The sequence below is a fragment of the Globicephala melas genome, chromosome 19 (assembly GCF_963455315.2).
Source record: "Globicephala melas chromosome 19, mGloMel1.2, whole genome shotgun sequence".
NCBI classification, from domain to species: domain Eukaryota; kingdom Metazoa; phylum Chordata; class Mammalia; order Artiodactyla; family Delphinidae; genus Globicephala; species Globicephala melas.
Genome location: NC_083332.1, coordinates 26,673,298 through 26,695,458, shown reverse-complemented (window position 1 = coordinate 26,695,458; position 22,161 = coordinate 26,673,298). Strand labels below are relative to the sequence as shown.

The 22,161-nt window shown below is 37.0% G+C and overlaps 1 protein-coding gene across 1 annotated transcript in view; it reads left to right on the top strand.

Annotated features, from left to right (window-relative positions):
• Positions 1 to 22,161, top strand: part of ITFG1 (integrin alpha FG-GAP repeat containing 1) — a 239,460-nt gene that overhangs the window by 51,740 nt on the left and 165,559 nt on the right. Inside the window, exon 7 of the mRNA XM_030833058.2 lies at positions 20,107 to 20,168. Within this exon, the coding sequence (XP_030688918.1) occupies positions 20,107 to 20,168 (62 nt within the window). The remainder of the gene's footprint in view (positions 1 to 20,106; positions 20,169 to 22,161) is intronic.

Genomic DNA, 22,161 nt, shown 5'->3' with positions numbered 1-22,161 from the left:
CACCATTGTAAAGCAATTATATTCCAATAAAGATGTTTAAAAATAAATTTAAAAAATAAATCTCCTCCATTTGATAATAATCTTCATGGTCTATCACCCACACCTCATTTCAGGCATGGACATACCTAGTCCTTATCTCGCAGAACTCCTGACCACAACCTCCTATCCTTTTTGCTCTTATTTAACCTCTAGGCAGCGTCTTACATAAATTTTGTGTCCTTGTTATACTTCCTCTCATTGACCATGGTGAAACCTGGTTTTCTTTCTTCTCAGAACCTTCCATGGGCTTCTCTTCCTCTCTCTAATCCATAAATGCGGGTAAAGTTCAGAATTTTGTCCTCAACCCTCTTCCTTTTTTTAACACTAAACACTCTCCTTGGGCACTTCCATCAATTTGTCCGCTTGCGTGGCTTCTGTCAGTTACATTAGTTTTGCTGCCATCTCCCAAATACATATCTCCTATCCCAGGTCTCTCTTATGGATTTTACCACTCCTGTAACCCATAGACATTTCAAAGTCAACATGTCCAAAAGAGAATATGTTATCTTTCCTTCAAAACCTCCTTATCCTGCTTTGCTTTCTATCACAGTGGTGGCAGCATCTCCTCAGTTGTCAAGCCATTTACAGGAGTCATTCTTGTTCCCCTTCTTTCTCACTCCTCACATCCAGTCAGTTCCCAGATCTTCATGATTTTACCTTCTAACAAACTAACCACTATTTCAGCTGCTGATTTATCTTGCTTACTTTATCTTGCTTACATTACCGTGACAGTCTTCTGATTGGTCTCAGCCACCAGTTTCCTTCTCTTGAAGTCCAGTCTTTAGGTGGCATTCTAACATCTACAGTAGAGATTTGATCTTATCACATGCTTATTGAAATATCTTAGTGGCATTTCATTATCCACAGGAAACATTCCATGCTCCTTACCATGGCACACAAGGACCTTCCTGGTCTGGTTTCTGCCCAGTGCTCCAGCCTTAGCTCTAACCCCCATCTCCTTACGCTTCATACACAAAATAAATACTCTGAACTCCCCCTACCCTCCTTTCTCCTAGCTGACTTTTATATATCCTTTAGCTCTCAACTGAGACCTCTCTTTTTTCTGGGAAGCTTTCTCTGACCCCCAGTGTAATGGCTACTACTCTATTATAATTGCTTGTTCGCTTGTCTTTTTCTTCTTAAAGAGTGTCAACTCTTAAGCCCCTGCTTCTGACACAATCCTGGTTCCTTGTGATACCTATTTGAATGACTAAGGAAGAATGAAAGAAAACCAGTTGCTAAGAAAGACAGTGCACCATTGTGGTTAAGAATGCAGTGAATTGTATTCAGTGAATCTAGATTCCAGTCTGGCTCTACCACTGACCAGCTGAGCAAATTATTTTGCCTACGCTTCAAACTCATCTGTAAAAATGAGAATGTTAATAGTTCCTACCTTGTACGGTAAGGAATAAAGTTAGAAAACACATGCAAATTATCCAGCACAGTGCCTGTAGTATAATACAATAAGGTTATTTCATTCCATTCTAATATATGAACAGGTAGAACTAAAAAGCTGTCTATCACTGCATTCTTTTTGACAATAAAAGCACATATACGTACGTAGAGAACTACATGACCCACTGACAGATTGCTTACTTAATATCAAGAGACACAAGGCATACTATTATATGTGGCCTTCAACCCCTGAAAATATTAGAAAAATTAACTGACTTGCCAATTGGATAAAAATACAACTGTTGTGAGCTAAAACAAAATCTGTACTTGTTATGAGAAACTGTGAGCCTAACTACAGTGTATTAAAAATGTACTTTATAAGTGTATGCTGCATGAAATAGAGGGGAACTTTATTGTAGCTGATAACAGATGGAAAGAACATGAGGTTTCTGAACTTTTTCTGTTGGAAACATGTCTACTGAAGTATGTCTCAAAGTGTTTTTTCTTAAAGAAGGAAAATAAAATTTATCGCCTGTTAAAATTCACTTAATAGTATTACTCCATTTACCCTTTATCTCATTTTCACTGAATCTATTATCTATTAATAGATGATACCAATTAGTTTACTAGTACCTTGGTAAAATTTCTTATGCTCTCTGCAATCTGTCAGAGTAGCCCTAGCCCTCAAAATTTGATCTGTGAAGCAAGGGAAACACTTAGCTGATTAAGGGGGAGAAGCTCTCTTCTTCTTGATGTGGAAAGTTCTTCCAGTGGGTTTTATCTAGTCTGATCCATGCATGTGGTTTGATTTTTTTTTTAATTTTTTTTATTGAAGTAGAGTTGATTTATAGTGCTATGCCAATCTCTGCTGTACAGCAAAGGGACTCAGTTATACACATATAGGCATTCTTTTTTTTTTTTATTTTTCTCATGCATGTGGTTTGGAGAATTAAGCTCTCTCTGATTAATGTTCACTAAAACATTGTCTGGTAAATAAGTTTTCCATGAGTATAGAAAGAGCACCAATGAAATCATCATATTAGCTCTTTAATGTCACTAGGGCTCCATTTGATACACTGGAGAAGGAATAAGTGACACTTTGGTATTATGGTTATTATTCTGAACAGAATGCCTGCCAGCAGATTAAATTCTTTACCTGTCAGAAAGAGTCCTATTTATTTGGGGGCATTATTGCCTTGGTGACCTTGTTTGGTGTCTAATTTATTTTCAGGGACAGGAATAGGAAAGGCAACCTTAATCAAGATAGTATTTTCTTCTTCGAAATAGATTGACTTGGTTATATTCAGGCTTTTACAAATTACCATCATTATAGAAAGTAACTGCTAACTGAAATGAGATGAACAAACTTATAGGACAGCTTAAAAAAAAAGTGGTATAAATTTGTAAGCTTGAGTTATTAATGATTTCCTTCTTGAAGAGGAGAGGTTAAAATGATTGAAGAAGTTTAGTGACCTATGTTTTGCTTTCATGAGTATTTCCAAAATTGAGCTGTACAGCTTGCACTCTGTTTTTTCAGGAAGTATTTAGATACTTCTTATATTATTGATTCAGGCCTTTTTTTCTTTACCTGCCTCATGCTTCCTGCCATTTCTTTGTTCCTCAGCACCTCTAAATAGACACTGGAAATGAAGAGACAGGAAATTAAATTTTTTCATGTTTTCTCTATTTTTAGTAGTTGAAGGGTATGTGTGGCAATGCTGTTAAAAGCACTGTAGCTAAAAGTCTGAATTTCGGGCTAGCCAGCTGTGTGTGCTTTGTTAACTATAGGACCTGATGTCTCTTACCCAGGGACTTACTGTTGTTAAGGAGATGAGACATCAATGAAGCATTAAAGAGTGATGAAACTTTTGCTTAAAAGTGCTTGTAAACTGAAAAGACAAATTATTGATAAGACTGCAATCATATATAAAGCCTCCCAACTCAATGATGTGTCATTTCTTTGCTCAGAGATCTTCAGTGTCTTCTCTTTATCCTCTTCTCTTTATCCTCTAAATCAGTTGCTGGTTTCTTAGCCTGCATACAGGGTGACCCTAGCCTCCTTTCCAACTTTATCTTCTGACTTCCTCTGCTGGTAACCTACACTTCAGCTGAACTAAAGTCAGCTTTTTCCTGAATGGGCTCTAGTTTTCCTCATTGCAATGCCTTTGCTTATGCTGTTTCCTCTACCTAAGAGTTTCTCAGTCATGGCATTATTATTTTGAGCTGGATAATTCTTTGTTGTGGGGAGTTGTCGTGTGCTTTGTAGGATGTTTAGCAGTAGCCCCAGCCTCTACCCTCTAAATATCAGTAGTAACCAAAAATGTCTCACACATCATCAAATGTCCCCTGGGAGGCAAATCACTCTTACAAATTATTTCTGCCCTATGTTCCTGCAATCTCCTGCTCCTTTGAGGCTTTTGCCACCTAGCTGCAGCAACCATCTTCCATTTTTCCTTGCTGACATGTACCAGTCTCCTAGCTTACTGGAGATACAATGCCTTCCAGGCAGTTGTCTAACTCCTGCCATCATTTTAGATGATTTCATTGACCACAGAGATGACCTAGCCCAGCACCATGACCTCCCCACCTCAGTGCATTCCTTGTACCTTGTAGGTACCAGAAAGTAAACTGTACCCCAAATCACTAAGCAGATATCCCACTCTCCTACCACACCTCCTATCCTTCTAGGCTGCCTGTTCAAGGGCCTCCCCTGCAACACTTCTTGGACCTCGCTGAGACCTCCAGGCCACTGACTGACCCTGCTATTTTAAATCCACTCATTCCCCCCTCCAGCATGGGTTTCCCTCCCTATCTATGGTACATCATTACAGTCTCTTGGAAATAACACTTAACTTCTCTCATGCTGTCACACTCAGACAGTAATCCTAGGTAAACCCAGTCACCTACAGTCTTTCTCCAAGAAAAACACATTATAATCACTGAGTCAGGAGACTGTCCCTGATCTCACTCTCAACATTCTGAAGTCAGACCCTCTTCAGAGGGTTTTATTTTGTTTTATTCTGTCTCGTAGTTCCTGAACTTTTTCTTCACTTTGTCACACTTTGAAATTAAAGTCTCCTTTCTCATCCTGATACATGCCAAACAAACACACCTTTTTTTCCTTAAAAGCAGCACAGAATATATCTGTAAGTTACCTCTGTTAGATCTAACTTTAAGTTTTTCTGTCCTCTTAGGCCAGAGTTAATTTTTTATGATTATTAAAAATATAATGCTGATGAAAGAAATAAATGGGTTCTCTTACAAAAACATTTAGAGTATGAACTACTAAAAAATAGTTCTTAAAGCCTGCTGTGCTCTTCAGTAAATCCTTTCCCATTGCTTACAGAAACATTTCTAGTATTAATCCTGGAACAAATGTTAATTATATACTGAAGTATGTAAAATGTTTACTATCTCAAAGTATGAGTCCTAGTCCACTTTCATAAGCGAGAGAGCTCAGTTTACCTTGGAGTCAATTTAAGAGACTTAAATTAAAAGCTATATATTTTAAATGACACTGACCTGTTAATGTGTTATGGTTACCTCTAGCTTTATTAATCCCCCACACATAAAACAGCCAGATTTTTGATGAAGTTTGTTATAATTCCATGGTCTTATATTTAATGACTAACTTTACATTTACAGTAAACATAAAGTCACTTTCTCTGAATAAGAATTTTTCAAGTTTTATTCATTTTTTATTTCTATATATAACAAAATATACAACATAACCATTTTTAAGTGTACAGTTCAGTTGTATTAAATGCATTCATAATGTTGTCCTACTATCACCACCATCTTTCTCCATAACTCTTATCCTCTTATAAAACTGAAACTCTACCATCTTAAACAATAACTTCCCCGTCTCCTCTTCCCCCAAGCCCTTGGCAACCGCCATTCTACTTTACACCTCTATGATTTTGACTACTCTACATACCTCATGTAAGTGGAATCATGAAGTATTTACCTTTTTGTGATTGACTTATTTCACTTATTATAATATCCTCAAGGTTTATCCATGTTGCAGCATATGTCAGATTCACTTTTTAAGGCTGAATAATATTCCATTGTATGTATATACTGCATTTTGCTTACCCACTCATACCTCGATGGACACTTGGTTGCTCTACATTTTACCTATTGTGAATAATGCTGCTATGAAAATGGGTGTACAAACATCTCTTAGGGATCCTACTTTTGATTATTTTGGATATACACCCAAAAGTGGAATTGCTGGATCATATGATAATTCTATTTTTAATTTTTTGAGAAGCCACCATCACAGTAGCTTTACCATGTTTTATTCCCACCAACAATGCACAAGGGTTCCAATTTCTCCACATACTTGCCAATATTTGTTATTTTCTGTTTTTTTCATAGTAGCCATCCTAGTGAGTGTAATGTGGTATCTCATAGTTTTGATTTGCATTTCCCTATTATTTAGTGATGTTGAACATCTTTTATTCCTATTTGCATGGAATATCTTTTTCCATTTTACTTTCAGTCTTGTAGCTTTGGATTTAAAGTGAGTCTCTTATAGGCAGCATATAGTTGGGTCATGTGTTTTTATCTCTTCAGCCAATTTCTGCCTTTTCATTGTAGAATTTAATCCATTTACATGTAAATTAATTACTAATAAAGAGGGACTTTTATCATTTTGCTATTTGTTTCCTATATGAGCTGTAGCTTTTTTGTCATTTCCAGAATTACTGTCATCTTTTGTGTTTAGTTGATTTTTTTTTTGTAGTGAAATGTTTAAATTCCTTTCTCATTTCCTTTTGTGTATATTCTGTATCTATTTTCTTTGTGGTTACCATAGGGATGACCCTTAATATTCTAAAGTTAAGACACTCTAATTTGAATTTCTACCAGCTTAACTTCAAAACATAGACTTCATAAACTCTTCTCCTTTACTACTCTATCCCCACTCCTTTAAGTTGTTGATGTCACAAGATTCATTATGTGACAAAAAACATAAATAAGTCTTTTAAATGCATTAGTCTCTTAAATTATGTTGTAAAGAAAATGTGTTGTTACAAACCAAAGTTATGATAATACTGGTTTTTAGAGCAGTGATTCTTTTTTTTTTTTTTTTTTTCTCCCCGCGGTAGGCACCGGTCTCATTCCACCTGCAGCTCCAAAGGGGCGCACCGTGACCCTGGGGCCTAAATTAGAGCTCCACTGCTACAGCTGGTGGTCCCGTCGTTCCAACCCACCCCTCCCCGCGATAGAGTAGTGATTCTTTTAAACAATTTATGTATTATTATGTAGAAAACAAAAAGTGGAGTTATAAACCATTGTTACAGTAAGACTAGCTTTTATAATTGCCCGTGTATTTACCTTTATTGAGATCTTTATTTCAACATATAGCTTCAAGTTACTGTCTAGTGCCCCTTCATTCCACCCTGAAGGATTCCCTTGAGCATTTCTCTCAGAGGAGATCTAGTGGTCACAGACTCCCTCAGCTTTTGTTTATCTGGGAATGTCTTAATTCCTCCTGTAGTGTTGAAGAACAGTTTTGCTGGATATAAGATTCTTGGTTGATTTTTTTTTTTTCTTTTAGCATTTTGAATATATTGGCCCACTGCATTCTGGCCTCCAATGTTTCTGATGAAAATTATTTATAATATTACTGAGGATTCTTTAGATGTGATAAATCACTTTGAAGATTCTCTCTTTGTCCTTTGAAAGTTTTGATTATAATGTCTTGGTATAGGTCTTTTTGAATGCATCTTTTTTCGAGTTTATTGAGCTTCTTGGATGTTTATATTCACATCTTTCATCAAATTTGGGAAGTTTTTGCCATGTTTTTCAGATATTCTCTCTGCTCCTTTCTCTCTGCTCCTTGTGAAACTCCCACAGTGTCCCATAGGTCCCTTAGGCTCTGTTCATTTTTCTTCAGTCTTTTTTCTCTGTTCTTCAGATTCAGTAATGTTCATTGCACTACCTTCAAGTTCACTGCTTTTTCTTCTTCTGCCTGCTCAGATCTGCCTTTGAATCCCTGTAGTGAATTTTTCATTTCAGTAATTGTACTTTTTAGCTCTGAAATTTCTATGTGGTTTCCTTTTAGGTTATCTCTTTGTTGGTATTTCATGTACTGTTTGAAATACACCATTTCATTCATATACTGTTTTTGTGACTTTCTGCACATCTTCCTTTAACTCTTTGAGCCTCTTTAAGAGCATTGTTTTAAAGTCTTTGTGTAATAGATCTGTCATCAGGTCTTTTTCAGTGATAGTTTGTGTTGATTTTTTTTTTCCTTTGAATGGGCTGTTCTTTCCTTTTTGTTTGTATGCATTGTGATTTCTCATTGGACATTTGAATCTTATATAATGTGGTAACTCTTGAAATCATATCCTCCCCTTCCCCAGGTCTTGCTGGGGTTTGTTATTGTTTTTGTTTATTGTTTTTGATTGTTGTAGGCTCTCTCAGTGCCAAGGATCAACCTGATGGGTAAACTTAAGGTCTTCTCAGGTCTTTTCTGGGCCTGCATCTTTCCCTGGACATGCACAGTTACTTTCTAATTTTTCCCATATATGCATTTGCTTTTTAATGTCAAGTATTTAATGTCTGGCTTCTGAACAGGGTAAAAGAGAAAAATGAAGGAGGGTGGGTGGGTGAGTGGAGAAGTGCCCTATCCCTTTAAATCCCCCACCCCACCCCCCGTAGTCGCTTCAGCTGGAAGGGAGGTGGGTTGCAACAGTGTAACAACAGTGGCTGTGCCCTTGCCCTTTTTCTCTGCACCTCTGTAATCAGAAGCAGCAATCAGTGATCCGAGAACAGATCTCTGATATTTGGAGGTCAGGGTCCTTTTTGCCCACCATAACTGCTCCAGGAACATGTGCACAGCTGCCTTCCATGGAGCTGGAGGTGCAGTATGAGTGGCTGATACTGTGCTAGGAGCTGAAATAGACCAAAATTAACTGCAGTTTATCATGCAGGCCTTCCCCTAGAAGTTGCAAGCCTTCAATAGACTATAGAATTCCAAAATGAGTACATCAGATAGATTCTGCAAGTGCAGTTGTTTTCTTGATGAAGAGACAGAGTCTTGGTGCTTCCTATTCCTACATCTCCCCAGAATTTTTTCTCTAATGTCACTCCTAACTCTGAAAAAAAACTCAAGAAGATCAATTCCATAAGCACTGTAGAAAAGCCAAATTTGCCTGTTATCTCTTTGCCACTTGTTCTTATAGAATCTCTCCAATCTACCAAGGATTCTATCTTGAACTCCCAGAATACTTGCATCACCAGTACAGCCCTTTGGATAGTGTATTGTGCATGCTGTATATCCTTAAGCTACTGGTTATCTAATTATGCTAGAGGAATAGAGGCTCAGGCACCCTCAAGAATGATGAGGTCAGAAAAAGAGCAGATACATTAGGTGGACATGTCCTTGGCCGGTGTTACAGATTGGGGAAACTCTGGGGACCAGGTGACCTGCCTTATTTCTTCCGGAGCATTTAAGCTCCAATCGTCCTAAAATGGCAATGCCACCACTTTTCTACCTCATTTTCTCTTTATTATATTGTTTTGTTTATATTCCCTCTACTTTTTCATTGATGTTGCTCCGCAGAGGCTACAGCTTTTGACATGTGCACCATCACCTTGGGATGACAGTAGTAGCAGGACTCTCTGGCTCTTTCCCTGATCATACTCACCTGTTAGGCTCCACTGATTGCCAGCTGATTGCTCTATTATTTTTAACAACACCTTGGGGCATAAATTGCTTAGTAGTCTGGTATAGTTAAATTTGGACTGCTTTGCAGGTTAGTTTTTTAGGTCAGTGTTTTAGGTTGTTCAGACCCCCAGGAAGGTTCTTCATATTTATTCTTCCCCTAGTTCTCTCTAGTAAACTGGTCTGTGGTTTAGATTTTTTTTTTTTATTGGAGTATACTTGCTTTACAATGTTGTGTTAGTTTCTGCTGTACAGCAAAGTGAATCAGCTATACGTATACATGTATCTCCTCTTTTTTTGATTTCCTGCCCATTTAGGTCACCACAGAGCATTGAGTAGAGTTCCCTGTGCTACACAGCAGGCTTTCATTAGTTATCTATTTTACACATAGTATCAGTAGTGTATATATGTCAATCCCCATCTGCCAATTCATCCCACCCACTCTTCCCCTCTTGATATCCATGGGTTTGTTCTCTATGTCTGTGTCTCTATTTCTGCTTTGTGAATAACATCATCTATACCATTTTTTTAGATTTCATATATATGCGTTAATATACAATATTTGTTTTTCTCTTTCTGACTTACTTCACTCTGTATGACAGACTGGGTCCATCCACGTCTCTACAAATGACCCAATTTCATTCCTTTTCATAGCTGAGTAATATTCCATTGTATATATGTACCACATCTTTTTTATCCATTCCTCTGTTGATGGACATTTAGGTTGCTTCCATGTCCTGGCTGTTGTAAATAGTGCTGCAGTGAACATTTTGGTACATGACTCTTTTTGAATTATGGTTTTCTCAGGGTATATGCCCAGTAGTGGGATTGCTGGGTCATATGATAGCTTTATTTTTAGTTTTTAAAGGAACCCCATACTGTTCTCCATAGTGGTTGTATCAATTTACATTCCCACCAACAGTGCAAGAGGGTTCCCTTTTCTCCACACCCTCCCCAGCGTTTATTGTTTGTAGCTTTTTTGATGATGGCCATTGTGACCAGTGTGAGATGATACCTCATGGTAGCTTTGATTTGCATTTCTCTAATAATTAGTGATATAGGTTATTTGTTTCATGAAGCTGGCAGCCTCCTCTTAATTGCTTTCCTGCCATTGGTTTTGAGTGTGCCCTTAGGCTTGAACTTCCCCTCTTTCTGTTGTCATTTCCTTAGACAAGAACCTTGGTGTTCTCTGTGTTACAGCCTGCCTCTCCTCCTGGCCAGAATCTCTGAGCCATGGCTCCAGAGATGGAAGTATAGCCAATGATGTACTTCCCTCCCAGTGACACCCATGCTTTAGGAGCAGAGCGCAGGGTGAGGGTGGTAGTTTCTGATCTTCTTGGTTTGTCTCTCCAGCATGGAACCAATAGCCTACAAAGGAGCTGGGATGCAGGTTATCAGAGCCCTGCTGTTTTGACTGTGCTGTGCCTGAGGTAGATCCTCCACCCCATCAGTGGGGGCTGAGTTGAAGAAGAGATTCTCTGACATCTTGGCTACACTTGCTTGGAATTTAGCCTCTGTAGTATGTTGCTGGGAGAGATGAGAAATGCTGGTACCTGCCCGCACCTCAGGAATATACCATAACCCTCGATTACACTAGAGGAATAGTTTGATTGGTACCTGGGGAGAAAGGGTGCCCTATGCTTTTGTCTGCACCTGCCTGAAGCAAAGCTTCTATCACACTGAGCTAGGAGGGAAAGGGAGAGGCGAGTCGTGGTTCAAATGCCACAGACTCACTATTCTTACCGAGTTTTATTTTCTTGAACGAATGTTTCTTCATCTAAAACAATTTCCAGAGACTTTAAAAGGTTGGGTTTTTCAATGATTTTCCCCAGTTATGCTTGTTTTGCTAGGGAGCAAGTTTGCAGTACTAGCTCCTCACAATGCCATTGCAGAGATGGAAATTTCACATTTGGTGGGCTTCTGCCAACCTAAAAGTAGTCCATCATAATGCCAAATGGTGGGTTTTGTTTAAACCTATGGCATTGAATTTTGTTGCTCATACTTTTGGGGAGGGGGGCTGTTTCAGGATGAAGATTTATAGTGGATATGGGATTATTATAACATGGGATTATTCTGCTCTGTTAGAGATTATTGTATAAATTAAATATGATAAATTTACAAAGCATCAATAGAACTTTCCTATCTGGCTTAACAAGCCATTCCTTCTTATTTTTGGTACAGTGTTTTAATTAGGTTTTTAGTTTTAAATGATGAAGTTCCAATTCTTACATAAAGCCCTTTGACATTAAAAAAGAAAGGTTAAATCTCTTCTTATTGAAGTGAGCACTCTTAACATGACCTATAAATAGCATTCTACACTACATTACAAAAGTCAGAGAAGACAGTTTTAAAATTAGAGTTTTATTAGTAACTATAAGGCTTACTATTTGCATTACAATTGTGTGTTTTCCATATTGTTAAAGATATACTTTTGGAGTTAACATTAAATTTCTTAAATTATTTTATGTAGCTATTTGAAAGGACGTTTTAATGCATTTAATGTACACTTACTTTTCATGTTTAATCAATACTGTACTTACTTCTGCTTTAAGAGAAATATATTTCTAATTTCACATGTGAAGTTTAGAGACTACTTTATTTAATTCCATAATCTTGAGAAAATTATTTAATTCTCAGAATTATCATTAACTTCAGATTTCATATGGCTGGAATGGGTATATGAGCAATTTTTGTAATTGTACTTAGTATATTACATTAATAAGCTTTACCTAACATTTGTTTTTGAATGAGTTAGAGGCCATGAGTATGTCTCATTATTTTAACAAGTTGCTTTAACTTGAAGTTTCTTAATGATCTGATTGTTTAGTTTTAACTTATTCCTATAAAAAGTGCCTTATATGCTGTAAAATGACATGTGTTGGTAGCATTAACATTTCACTGATGTATCATTGCTTCTAAAACTAATTACCTGTTAAGTTTGTGACCAGCAGAAATGTTACCTTCTAAGTGAAGCCCTCCCCAAATTCCCCCCAACAGTACCTCTGTTAACTCAGTCCCGATCTTATATGTTCATAATTCTAGCTGAGCCATTGCCATGTGCTGTTTCCAGATCTGTCTCCTCCAAGGAGACAGATGTTCTCAAAGGCAAGGAGCATGCCTCATTTGTGTTTATCCAATACCTAACTGAGTGCCAAGCACATAGGATATGCTTAAAAGATGTTGAATGGGGCTTCCCTGGTGGCGCAGTGGTTGAGAGTCCGCCTGCCGATGCAGGGGACACGGGTTCGTGCCCCGGTCCGGGAAGATCCCACATGCCGCGGAGCAGCTGGGCCCATGAGCCATGGCCGCTGAGCCTGCGTGTCCTGAGCCTGTGCTCCGCAACGGGAGAGGCCACAACAGTGAGAGGCCCGTGTACCGCAAAAAAAAAAAAAAAAAAAGTTGAATGAGTAGGTAGATAGATATAAAAGAAATCTTAAAGATTATTTAGTCTTATCACACCATTTCAAAGGCAGGGAAATGAAGCCCAGGGAGGTTAATGCTTTGCTTTACTTTTAACAATTTATTGGAATTTATTACACATCAAGCATTTTATTACTACACTGCTCTAGATTCAGCAAAAATATTCCCTTCTAGTATGTTCCAAAAATGATGCACAGAAATCATATAGATAGATTATCTCATTAAGTCCACTATTATTCTAGTCTGCAGAAAGTTCCTCTCTGGTGTTTAGAAAAACAAGTTAAGAATAGAAGACAGTACAGAAATCAGGAGTTTCTAGAGGATGGGACGTAACTGCCTACTGTCAGAGATTTGCTTTTGAGTAACTGAGTTTGAATCATTTTAAATAACTCATTTTGTATGTTTAACTCTTCTTCTCTTGGATTTATAAGAGGAATAATCTGCTAAACTCTGCTGACCCATATGTATTGTGTTTTGCAGTTCAATCTTACATAGCAATTATCAGAGACTGACAGCTTCTACTCATAAATTTTAGAGCATTTATCACAGTGATTGAATCATGCCACTTAAATAAATTATTTTGAGGTTGAATTTGGTTTAAATGTCTAGCCACTCTTTTTGTGCGCAAAGTTGAGGTTTCTTCTCTAACCCTAGCCCCTGAGTAGGAGCCCATCATGTAGTGAAAACTAAGAATTCTGTTAAAAATCAAACAACTCATTAGACAGAAATGCATAAAAAATAAATTTGGTGGAAAGGTCCTTTAACATCAATATAGGTACTCAGAAATCCTAGATGCCATGTTTCACCTGCCTGAAGAACTGGTTTTGGATAGTCGTGCTTGTGAAGGTGGCTTCTAAATAATTAGCAAGTATGACATCTTTATACGTTTGTATAAATTTGTAATATACACTTAGTGTGTATATTACATTAATAAGATAAGCTTTACCTAACATTTGTTTTTGAATGAGTGGACCTGATAAGAAAGGATCAGGAATGAAAGGGACTAATGGAAGTAGGTAGCCTTATTGTATAAACCAAATGTATGAAGACTGACTTCATTGCCCTAAGAAAAATCATCAGGCCAAATGCAGTTCTAAAATTTGTATTATAAAACCTTCATTCAAGAAAATTAACTTTAATGAGAGTTAATGGAAAATCTGAAAATCTTAGTGATGATTAATGCCAAGTTCCTGTACTCCAGTTCTTCCCATCATTAAGTATTATAATCTCTAATGAATTCTTTACCTTCTGGAACATAGAGGATTCTCCTAGGAGATGAAATGTGTTCTCATATTGGAATTTTAAATTAATGTGTGTTAACCCATAGAAACATTACAAGATTGGAAAAATTAAAACTGCGGACTCAGGGGACTTCCCTGGTGGTCCAATGGGTAAGACTCTGCACTCCCAATGCAGGGGTCCCGGGTTCAATCTGTGGTCGGGGAACTAGATCCTGCGTGCATGCCACAGCTTAGAGTTCACATGCCACAGCTGAGTCCACATGCCACAGCTAAGAAGTCATCCACATGCCATGGTGAAGATCCTGCATGCCGCAACTAAGACCCGGCACAGCCTAAACAAACAAACAAACAAAAAACAAATAAATAATTGCAAACTCCCCCAGATTCCTTAAGACCCCGATCTCATAGGAGTAGAGGAGATAATGACTTCAACTGAGATTCATCTAACACTATAGAATTCAAAATATTAATAAGTCTTTGAAGATCACTAATTTACCATAATTACCTTGATTACATTTCTCTTAAAAATCTAACATCCAAGTTATAGAGAATAAATTCCCTATAATAAAAATGTAGTAATTAGAATATATCCAGTTCTCACTTGTTAATAATCTTCCTCAAATGAAAATTATAACCCCCTTAAACATTCAATTTCAGGACACTTAACAGGCTCCCGTCAATCTAACCTTTTTTTTTTCTTACAACAAAAATACTTCTGATAATGATTTGACTGATAAGAGAAGGCAGGGCGGGAGTAGGTTTATTGTTTACCCAGCGTTAAGGGCCTTTAGTCTTATAATAATGTGTGCCTGTGTTCCAGAGTATTGTGTCTAAGTGTCTAGTCAGAGCTCTCTGCTAAGCATAGAGAATCTTCATTTGGGCCCCAATGTTTCAGGATAGGAAAGAGAAAGAAAGGGAAAGGAAGTCTAGATAGAAGTTTATGAACTTAAAATTGAAATTTTAAAATGATTCTTAGAAATTTGGACTTCTTCCTTAGAATAGTATCTTGTGAATGGGGACCCATTCAAATAGGTTCCTCACCATCTACTAAATTAGTGCATTTGTACAGAATATTATCTGGCAGTGTTTGGTATAGGGAATATAGGAAGTAGGGTTGGTTCTCTGTGAACAAATATGTAACCAAAGCAATAATCTATCAGGTTTTAATCTAGTACCTCAAATTGACTTTGCAGAGATGTTTTTAATTTTTTCCCATGCTGCTTAAAATATTTTGAATTATATTTCAATATTTTTCAAATATGATTTTCCATATTTAAAAATTATATTTCTGTAGCAACAACAATTGGCTGGAGCTAACTAGTTGCCATCCTCTATGGTCGGTGATGGACTCTTTTTAGTTCCTCTCAGTCCCCTACTTCCTACTGTCTCCCCCATCCTGAGATCTTTAGTCAGTTTGTATGCCCTGTGCCTTTTTACTATTTGATCATCTTGGTTGTACCAGGACCTCTTAACTTCTTTAAGTTAGAGCCTTATGCCTTACAGTGTTTGAGTTGATGACCTCTGAGCTTCAGAATGCAGTTAAACTGCTGCCGCGAAAGGGAAGAGTTGTTGGCATTAGCTGGTTTATCTTAATGATTTCAGCAGTTATATAGCCTTCGGTGTACTGTTTTATGAACAAGTGGAAACAGATGAAAGATAATTTTATTCTACACTCTCATGCTGCCCTTTCACTAGTGTAACTGGGACTAAGAAAGACTGGACAGTACTACAGAACAGATGTAAACATGAACTTGGCAAATCCTCCTGGCTCAAGCATAGAAACAGTACAGAATACTGCTTTGAACCATTCTTTGTGAAAATGTCTGATGCTTCTAGAAAATACCAAAAATATTTTATTAGCTATGTTTTTTCCAAATGAACCATGAACTCCTTTGGAAATACAGTGACTCAGTATCCAAGGAGAATTTCTTCATGCAGGAACTATAAATGACATTACGAATACTACTTTTTAAAAATTTCCATTGGAATATTTTTCTTAAAAAGTTGAGATGTCACACTGAGGGGATACAGTGCCAGAAATCACAATTTTTAATCTCTTCCTTTATACCATATCAAAAGGATGTTAGGTGTCCATTATTAATGATTAACCTTTGTTTTGATTTTTCCTAACATGGTTTAGTTCACATAGTCCAACTTCCAATTTAAGTTTCTAAAACTCCTAAGGCTTCCTTTTGATGCCAACATTAACGAAAGGGTTCTTCATTTGAAAGGAAGGCTGTGCTGCACTTGGCAAGGATTAAAATGCAGTAGTTTAATCCTTTCAAGCTATGAATGGAGATAATTGAAGCATAAACCATTTAAAGTTTTTGTACACACTTACTTGACTATGTGTCTATATTTTGAGGAGAAGAGACTGCATGAACATAGACTATTTTCACTATTTTACTTGTTAAAAGAATCTAATGAACAAGGATTTAATTGAGTTTGGGGTTTATATCTTGAATTTTTCAACTAACTTATAATGCAATCTTTTGATAAGGATTATTTCTTCAACTGAATACCAGTGATGTCAGCTATCATCATATTGTTTCTATTAGCATTTTTAAATTAGTTTTCAAGACAAGAAGGGCAAACACATATCCAGAATATGTATCTACTCTTATAAAATGAATTGCTGCCACTTCTAGAGTAGATGAGGTCCAATGTAATCACCATACCCCCAACTCCTTATTGTGCCTCATCTTGCACCCCATCTTCCCTACCCCACCCCTTAACCCCTACCTTGATCATGTACTCTCAGAATGCCAGTACATGTTAGCTAGGTCCTGCACTTAATTCAGGCTGTAGTCCCTTTCTCCCTCAAATGTGCATACATTCCTGGTTAGGTTATCTTGTAACTTAACCCCACGTTTTGGCCTAGTGGCAGCAGAGAAGGTGGGACAGATTGTAGGAAGTGGGAAGAATGTTGCCTAATGGAGTTAGAAACTTCTCCATCATCTTCCAATAAGAGAGAACTCTAGCCTTTAGGGGAAACTTCTCCATCATCTTCAAACAAGAGGAAATGTCAACCTTTAACAGTCCACTCCTGCAGGCTCTGAAAATCCATTCAAGTGAATCTGGGGATTCATGATTTTCAGGTTATCACCTAGATGTTCCTATCCCATGGGTCAAATATCATTTTTTCCCATCTAGGGCTCTAACCTTAACATAGCAGACCTGCTTAGGTTGAGAATTTAACCTTTTTGGAAGCTCTTCTACTCTTACCATTAAGTCCTGGTCTTAGTCGTCAGCTTTCCTTGCCCTCCTGCTACTGGAGGTGAGAACCTCTTGTTTTGCTCTCGAAGAGGCCCTCTGGCTTTCACACTTAGCTTTTAATTTCTCATTAATCATGCTCAACCTTTGTGTCTTTCCTTTATTTCCTAAATTGAGCTTAGCAATAGCCATCAAACTCTGCTGTCCTTATAGTTAGTGTTTATCTGATATTTCTCAAAAAGCCTCAAGTATCACACCCAGTGGAACATTCCCTTCCACCAGAATACTACCCAAGGCAGCATCAGTAAAAGATAGTGTGGCTGTCTGTGCACTGCTTACCCCCAGTGAAGGAATCTTTATTGCCAGTACCATGATAGGTGATCCAACTCCAAAATCTTAGTGTCTGCTTTCTCAGATCACTTTTGGTATTAACTGTTGTAGATTGGGTTCCCTGCAAAGAAAATTCTGGGGTGGAGATGAGTGTACAAGAAGTTTGTTTTAGGGAGTGCTCTAGTCAGTACGAGTGGAAGGGAAAAGTTGGACTATGATTCAGTGTCAGTAGAAGCCTCAGCTGACCTTGGGACCTCTGAATGTGGAATGGCCCTGCAGAGTTGTCCTGAGTTGTGGTGAGGGGGTCTAGTCTTTATTCTTCTGAACTGACTAGTTATTGAATGCAGGCTAGCACAGAAAAGGTCACAACCTTTGGCAAGGTAGTACTCTTCAGCCAAAACTGTCCTCCAAAGGGCTGGTTTCTTAGGGCTGTCTGCCAGCAGCATTTCCAGCAGCTGAGGGAATAAGTCCTTCATTTCCGTGAGGGATCTCAGTGGCATGTTACAGCATCCATTAGTTTTATTGAGTACATTTCCTTTCATTTTATTGTGTAAATTACTCTTTTTTTAAAATATTTGTTTTTGGCTGTGTCGGGTCTTAGTTGCAGCACGTGGGATCTTTCGTTGTGATGCGTGGGCTCTTCGTTGTGGCATGTGGGCTTCTCTCTCTAGTTGTGGTGCAGGGGCTCAGTAGTTGCAGCACGTGGGCTCTCTAGTTGCGACGCACGGGCTCCAGAGCGAGCGGGCTCTGTAGTTGTGATGTGCTGGCTCCAGAGCACACAGGCTCTGTAGTTGTGGCTCACGGGCTCTCTAGTTGTGGCTCACATGCTCAATAGTTGCGGCGCATGGACCCAGTTGCCCCGTGGCATGTGGGAGGGTAAGAACTTTATCACTTTGTTGACTAAAATTTTTTTCTAGCTGTTGTTTCATTCTCATTTCATTCAAAGTCTGAGGCATGATTCTTCATATTGAATTTTTAATAATTAATTGTCTCTATTTTTCTTTCTCCACATAATGAATTATTTATTTTTCTATAACCTCTTTATATAATTGAATGATGAAATGAAATTTTTTTTAAATCTGTTTTATAAGGTACTTACAATCCCTCATGTCACTTGACTGTTTTTCAAAGTCTTAATAAATAGCCAGTGAAGCTGTGAAAATAGAATCAACAAACATCATGGCAGTGGCAAAAAATGAGCCTGGAAATGTAGGTAGGTAGGCTTTCACCTGACAGATGATGAGATTATTCCTATATCCTGGAAGAGAAGAAATGAGATCAAATTTGCACTTTTGTTTTTTAATCATGCTGATGGCAGTGTGAAGGATACGTGGGCGAAGGAGAGAAGATTGGTTGTAGGTATATCATCACATAAATCGCAGATATTGTTTGGGAGTTTTCCTAGAGGAGTATGGAAATAAATACTTCATTGGGAGTATATGTTTGACAGATTAAAGAAATAATCTTAGTAAAAGACTACATTTCTATGTCCATCCTTAGTGTGGTGAAAATAAATGCAGAGATATTTGATACATTGACATAGACAGTTGTTCCACTTAGTTTTGAGTTCAACTAATAATAAAAGTGAACAGGTTACTTAGTTTTCCAAGAATTCTATGAAAATCTTTCTTATTGTAATTATTACATAAGTTAGCTTCATTAAATTAATATGAAGCCTTTACAGAAAACATTAACATATCAATGATAGTTTTCTAAACACATTTAATGGGATTAAAAAAAAAAACTTTTCTTAAAGGTAGTTGTGGTCTTTATACCACGTTCATCTTTTTAAAGCACAAAAGAGTAATGTCATTTTAATATTCCTATGAGTCAACTCATCATTTTAAAACTTCTCTATTTATTAAGTAAAATTGCCATTATCAAACATAGTAAATGCTGCTACTAGAATAGACTTGCAGATTACCTGGCTTTTGGATTAATAGGTTGTTTGATTTGACTGTCAACCTACTGTTTTTCAAAAAAATTTTATTAAAATTCCTGCACTTTTTAATAAAACTTTTTTAGTTGAAATATATGAAGACAATTCTATTAAAATTTGAAATACAGTTTATTGTTCACTTAACATGAGTGCCAAAGATTGTGGATGCTGTAATACTGTTATTTAAAATCATGATGAAACCTGACTATGATATATACTTAAGTGTTGCTTTTAGGGTGAGAAAGCAAAATGTGATTATGATTAGAATATCTTTTTTAAAAATGTAGCCTACCTTAGAATTAAAATGTGTAAGATAAAAAAGTAGTACACATAATTGTTCTTAAAAATAAAAAATGCTTTTGAAGGACTAATACTAAATGCTTTCTTTAAATACATTTTCCTTAATTGTACTAATACAGGGTCATCTGCTTTCTTTTCTTTGATGGATCAAGCTCGTTAAAATGTAATTTAGGGACTTCCCTGGTGGTCCAGTGGTTAATTAAGACTCTACACTTTCACTGCAGGGGGGCACAGGTTCAATCCCTGGTCAGGGAACTGAGATCCCACATGCCACATGGTGCAGCCAAAAAAAAAAAAACACAGTAGCATTCATCCTTGATCTTGTAAGAGGGTCACATTACCCACCATTGATGACGCTTAGATCTGAATCGTGTAAACTATCAATAAACATCATTTGATATACAAAAAAGTATATATATATGATATATATATATAAAATTTAAAATACATTTAAGTACAACTGTATTAAAACTATTTTTATGTATTGTACTTCTTCCTGTTTTTAAATGTACACATCAGTAACAGAACTTACAATTCTCTTATTTTCCTCCTAGATTTATTCCTCACGACATTGTCTGCCTCTAATACCTTCCAGTTTGAGATATGGAAAAATCTGGTAAGAAATCTTTTCTTTGAAGCATTTTTAAATGATGGCTTTCAGTAAAAAAAAAAAAAAGCACACAGTCTTAGAAAGTAAAATGAAAGTAATCATTTGGTCGGTTGGTTTCAACAATAAATAGAACTTTAAGAGCTTTTGGTTGCATTGCTGCATTCAAACTGCTGAATATTGCTGAAGGAAATGATTCTTTCAGCATCAATTCCTCTGCAGGTTTTTAGGCATGACCCGCCAATTAAACCAATCAGTCTTCCCTAATACGCATGTTAACAGGGCCCCTGCTAGGCTGTCAGCTGTTGAGAGAGATGCCTGTCACTTAAGTTGTCAGCATGATGGTTTGTTGAAGAAAACCCCTTTTAAAAGACTAATTTTTCCTACTTGCCTTCAGGCTTATATACAAAAATAAGAACAACAGATACTAAATTTACTCACAAGTTGACGAGGCAATATAGTTTTTTAATTGCAAATAGAATATTCCCAAACTGATGTCATGGTTTCACTTTATTTTTAGCTTGATGTAGATTATATGAAATACTAATTAATGAAGAATAGACTACCCAGATTTTTAAAGTTGAATTATAGGTACATAATGGAGGACAGGATTTGAGGACAAGCCAAATTGGCCAACTGAGTGACATTCATCAAATAATGGTCGAGTATTAAACCTCACTTTCCTCATATGGAAAACAGGTATAAGAGTGTCATGTCGGCTTCATAGACTGTTTGTGAAGATTAAATGCAACAATGTGTGTAAAATACCTGGCACACAATACACACCAAATTTTAGTTTGAGATCACTTGGTTTCCCAGCTATTTACTCCAGATTGTCTTTTATTCAATCTAAATTAAACCCATAGCATTTTGTAGATTTTTGTTAAAATACTTTTGAAAAATAAACAGATTTTTAAAAATGTAAAGTGCAGGCTCATGGAAGAAGACTCATTATCAGCCATCTCTTATAGAAGAGTCATGATTCAGATTTCTTCATGGAAGGAAACTAGGATCGGGCAACAGCTTTGTTTAGACAAGATTAGGGCTTTTAAATACTACTAACTACTTCCAAACTAAGCAATTTGATCCTTTTTTCTTTTTTTTTATGAGGCAAGGAAAAAGAAAGACATCTAAACCAGAAAGATTTATCTTTGTTTAATGTACTATATATATATATATATTTTTTTTTTTTTTTTTTTTTTGTGGTACGCGGGCCTCTCACTGACGTGGCCTCTCCCGTTGTGCAGCACAGGCCCCGAACGCGCAGGCTCAGCGGCCGTGGCTCACGGGCGCAGCCGCTACGCGGCATGTGGGATCTTCCCGGACCGGGGCACGGACCCACGTCCCCTGCATCGGCAGGCGGACTCTCAACCACTGCGCCACCAGGGAAGCCCAAATGTATTATATTTTTTAATATAGTTGTATTTGTTTTTCTGATGATAGAAATACAGTTATATTTTTAATGATTACCATAAATGAAAATTTCCACTAGTGGGGGATACTCGTTTTCAGGTGGCCTTGAAAACAATACTTCAAGTGAATCTTGAGGTATTAGAAAATGAGAAAATCAATCATTTTGATTAACAAACTAGTATCCATCAGGGGGAGAAAAGCCTCATTACAAATAAATATTATATATATATATATAAAATTACAGACTACTTTTGAGTATATTATTTCCTCTCAACCTAGGCTGATTTAAAGGTCATAAAGTGAAGCAACTCAATAGGAGAAAAATCTTCAAGAAGAGACTCGATTTTGATTGGACTCTTTTTTCCCTTTCTTGTTTTCTTTAAAGAAAATAAATTATCTATTTGACAGTAGAGACTAAGGGTTTTTCATGTGGTAAAACAGCTGGGTCAATAAGGTACTCACATTAACAATAATATAAAAGTCATTAGTACAAAGTAAGGGGAATGTAGACTCAAAATTAACTTGTTCAGATAAAATGTAGGTTTTGTAAAATGGGAGGATCATTTTTAATTTAGAAGTTGGGCAAACA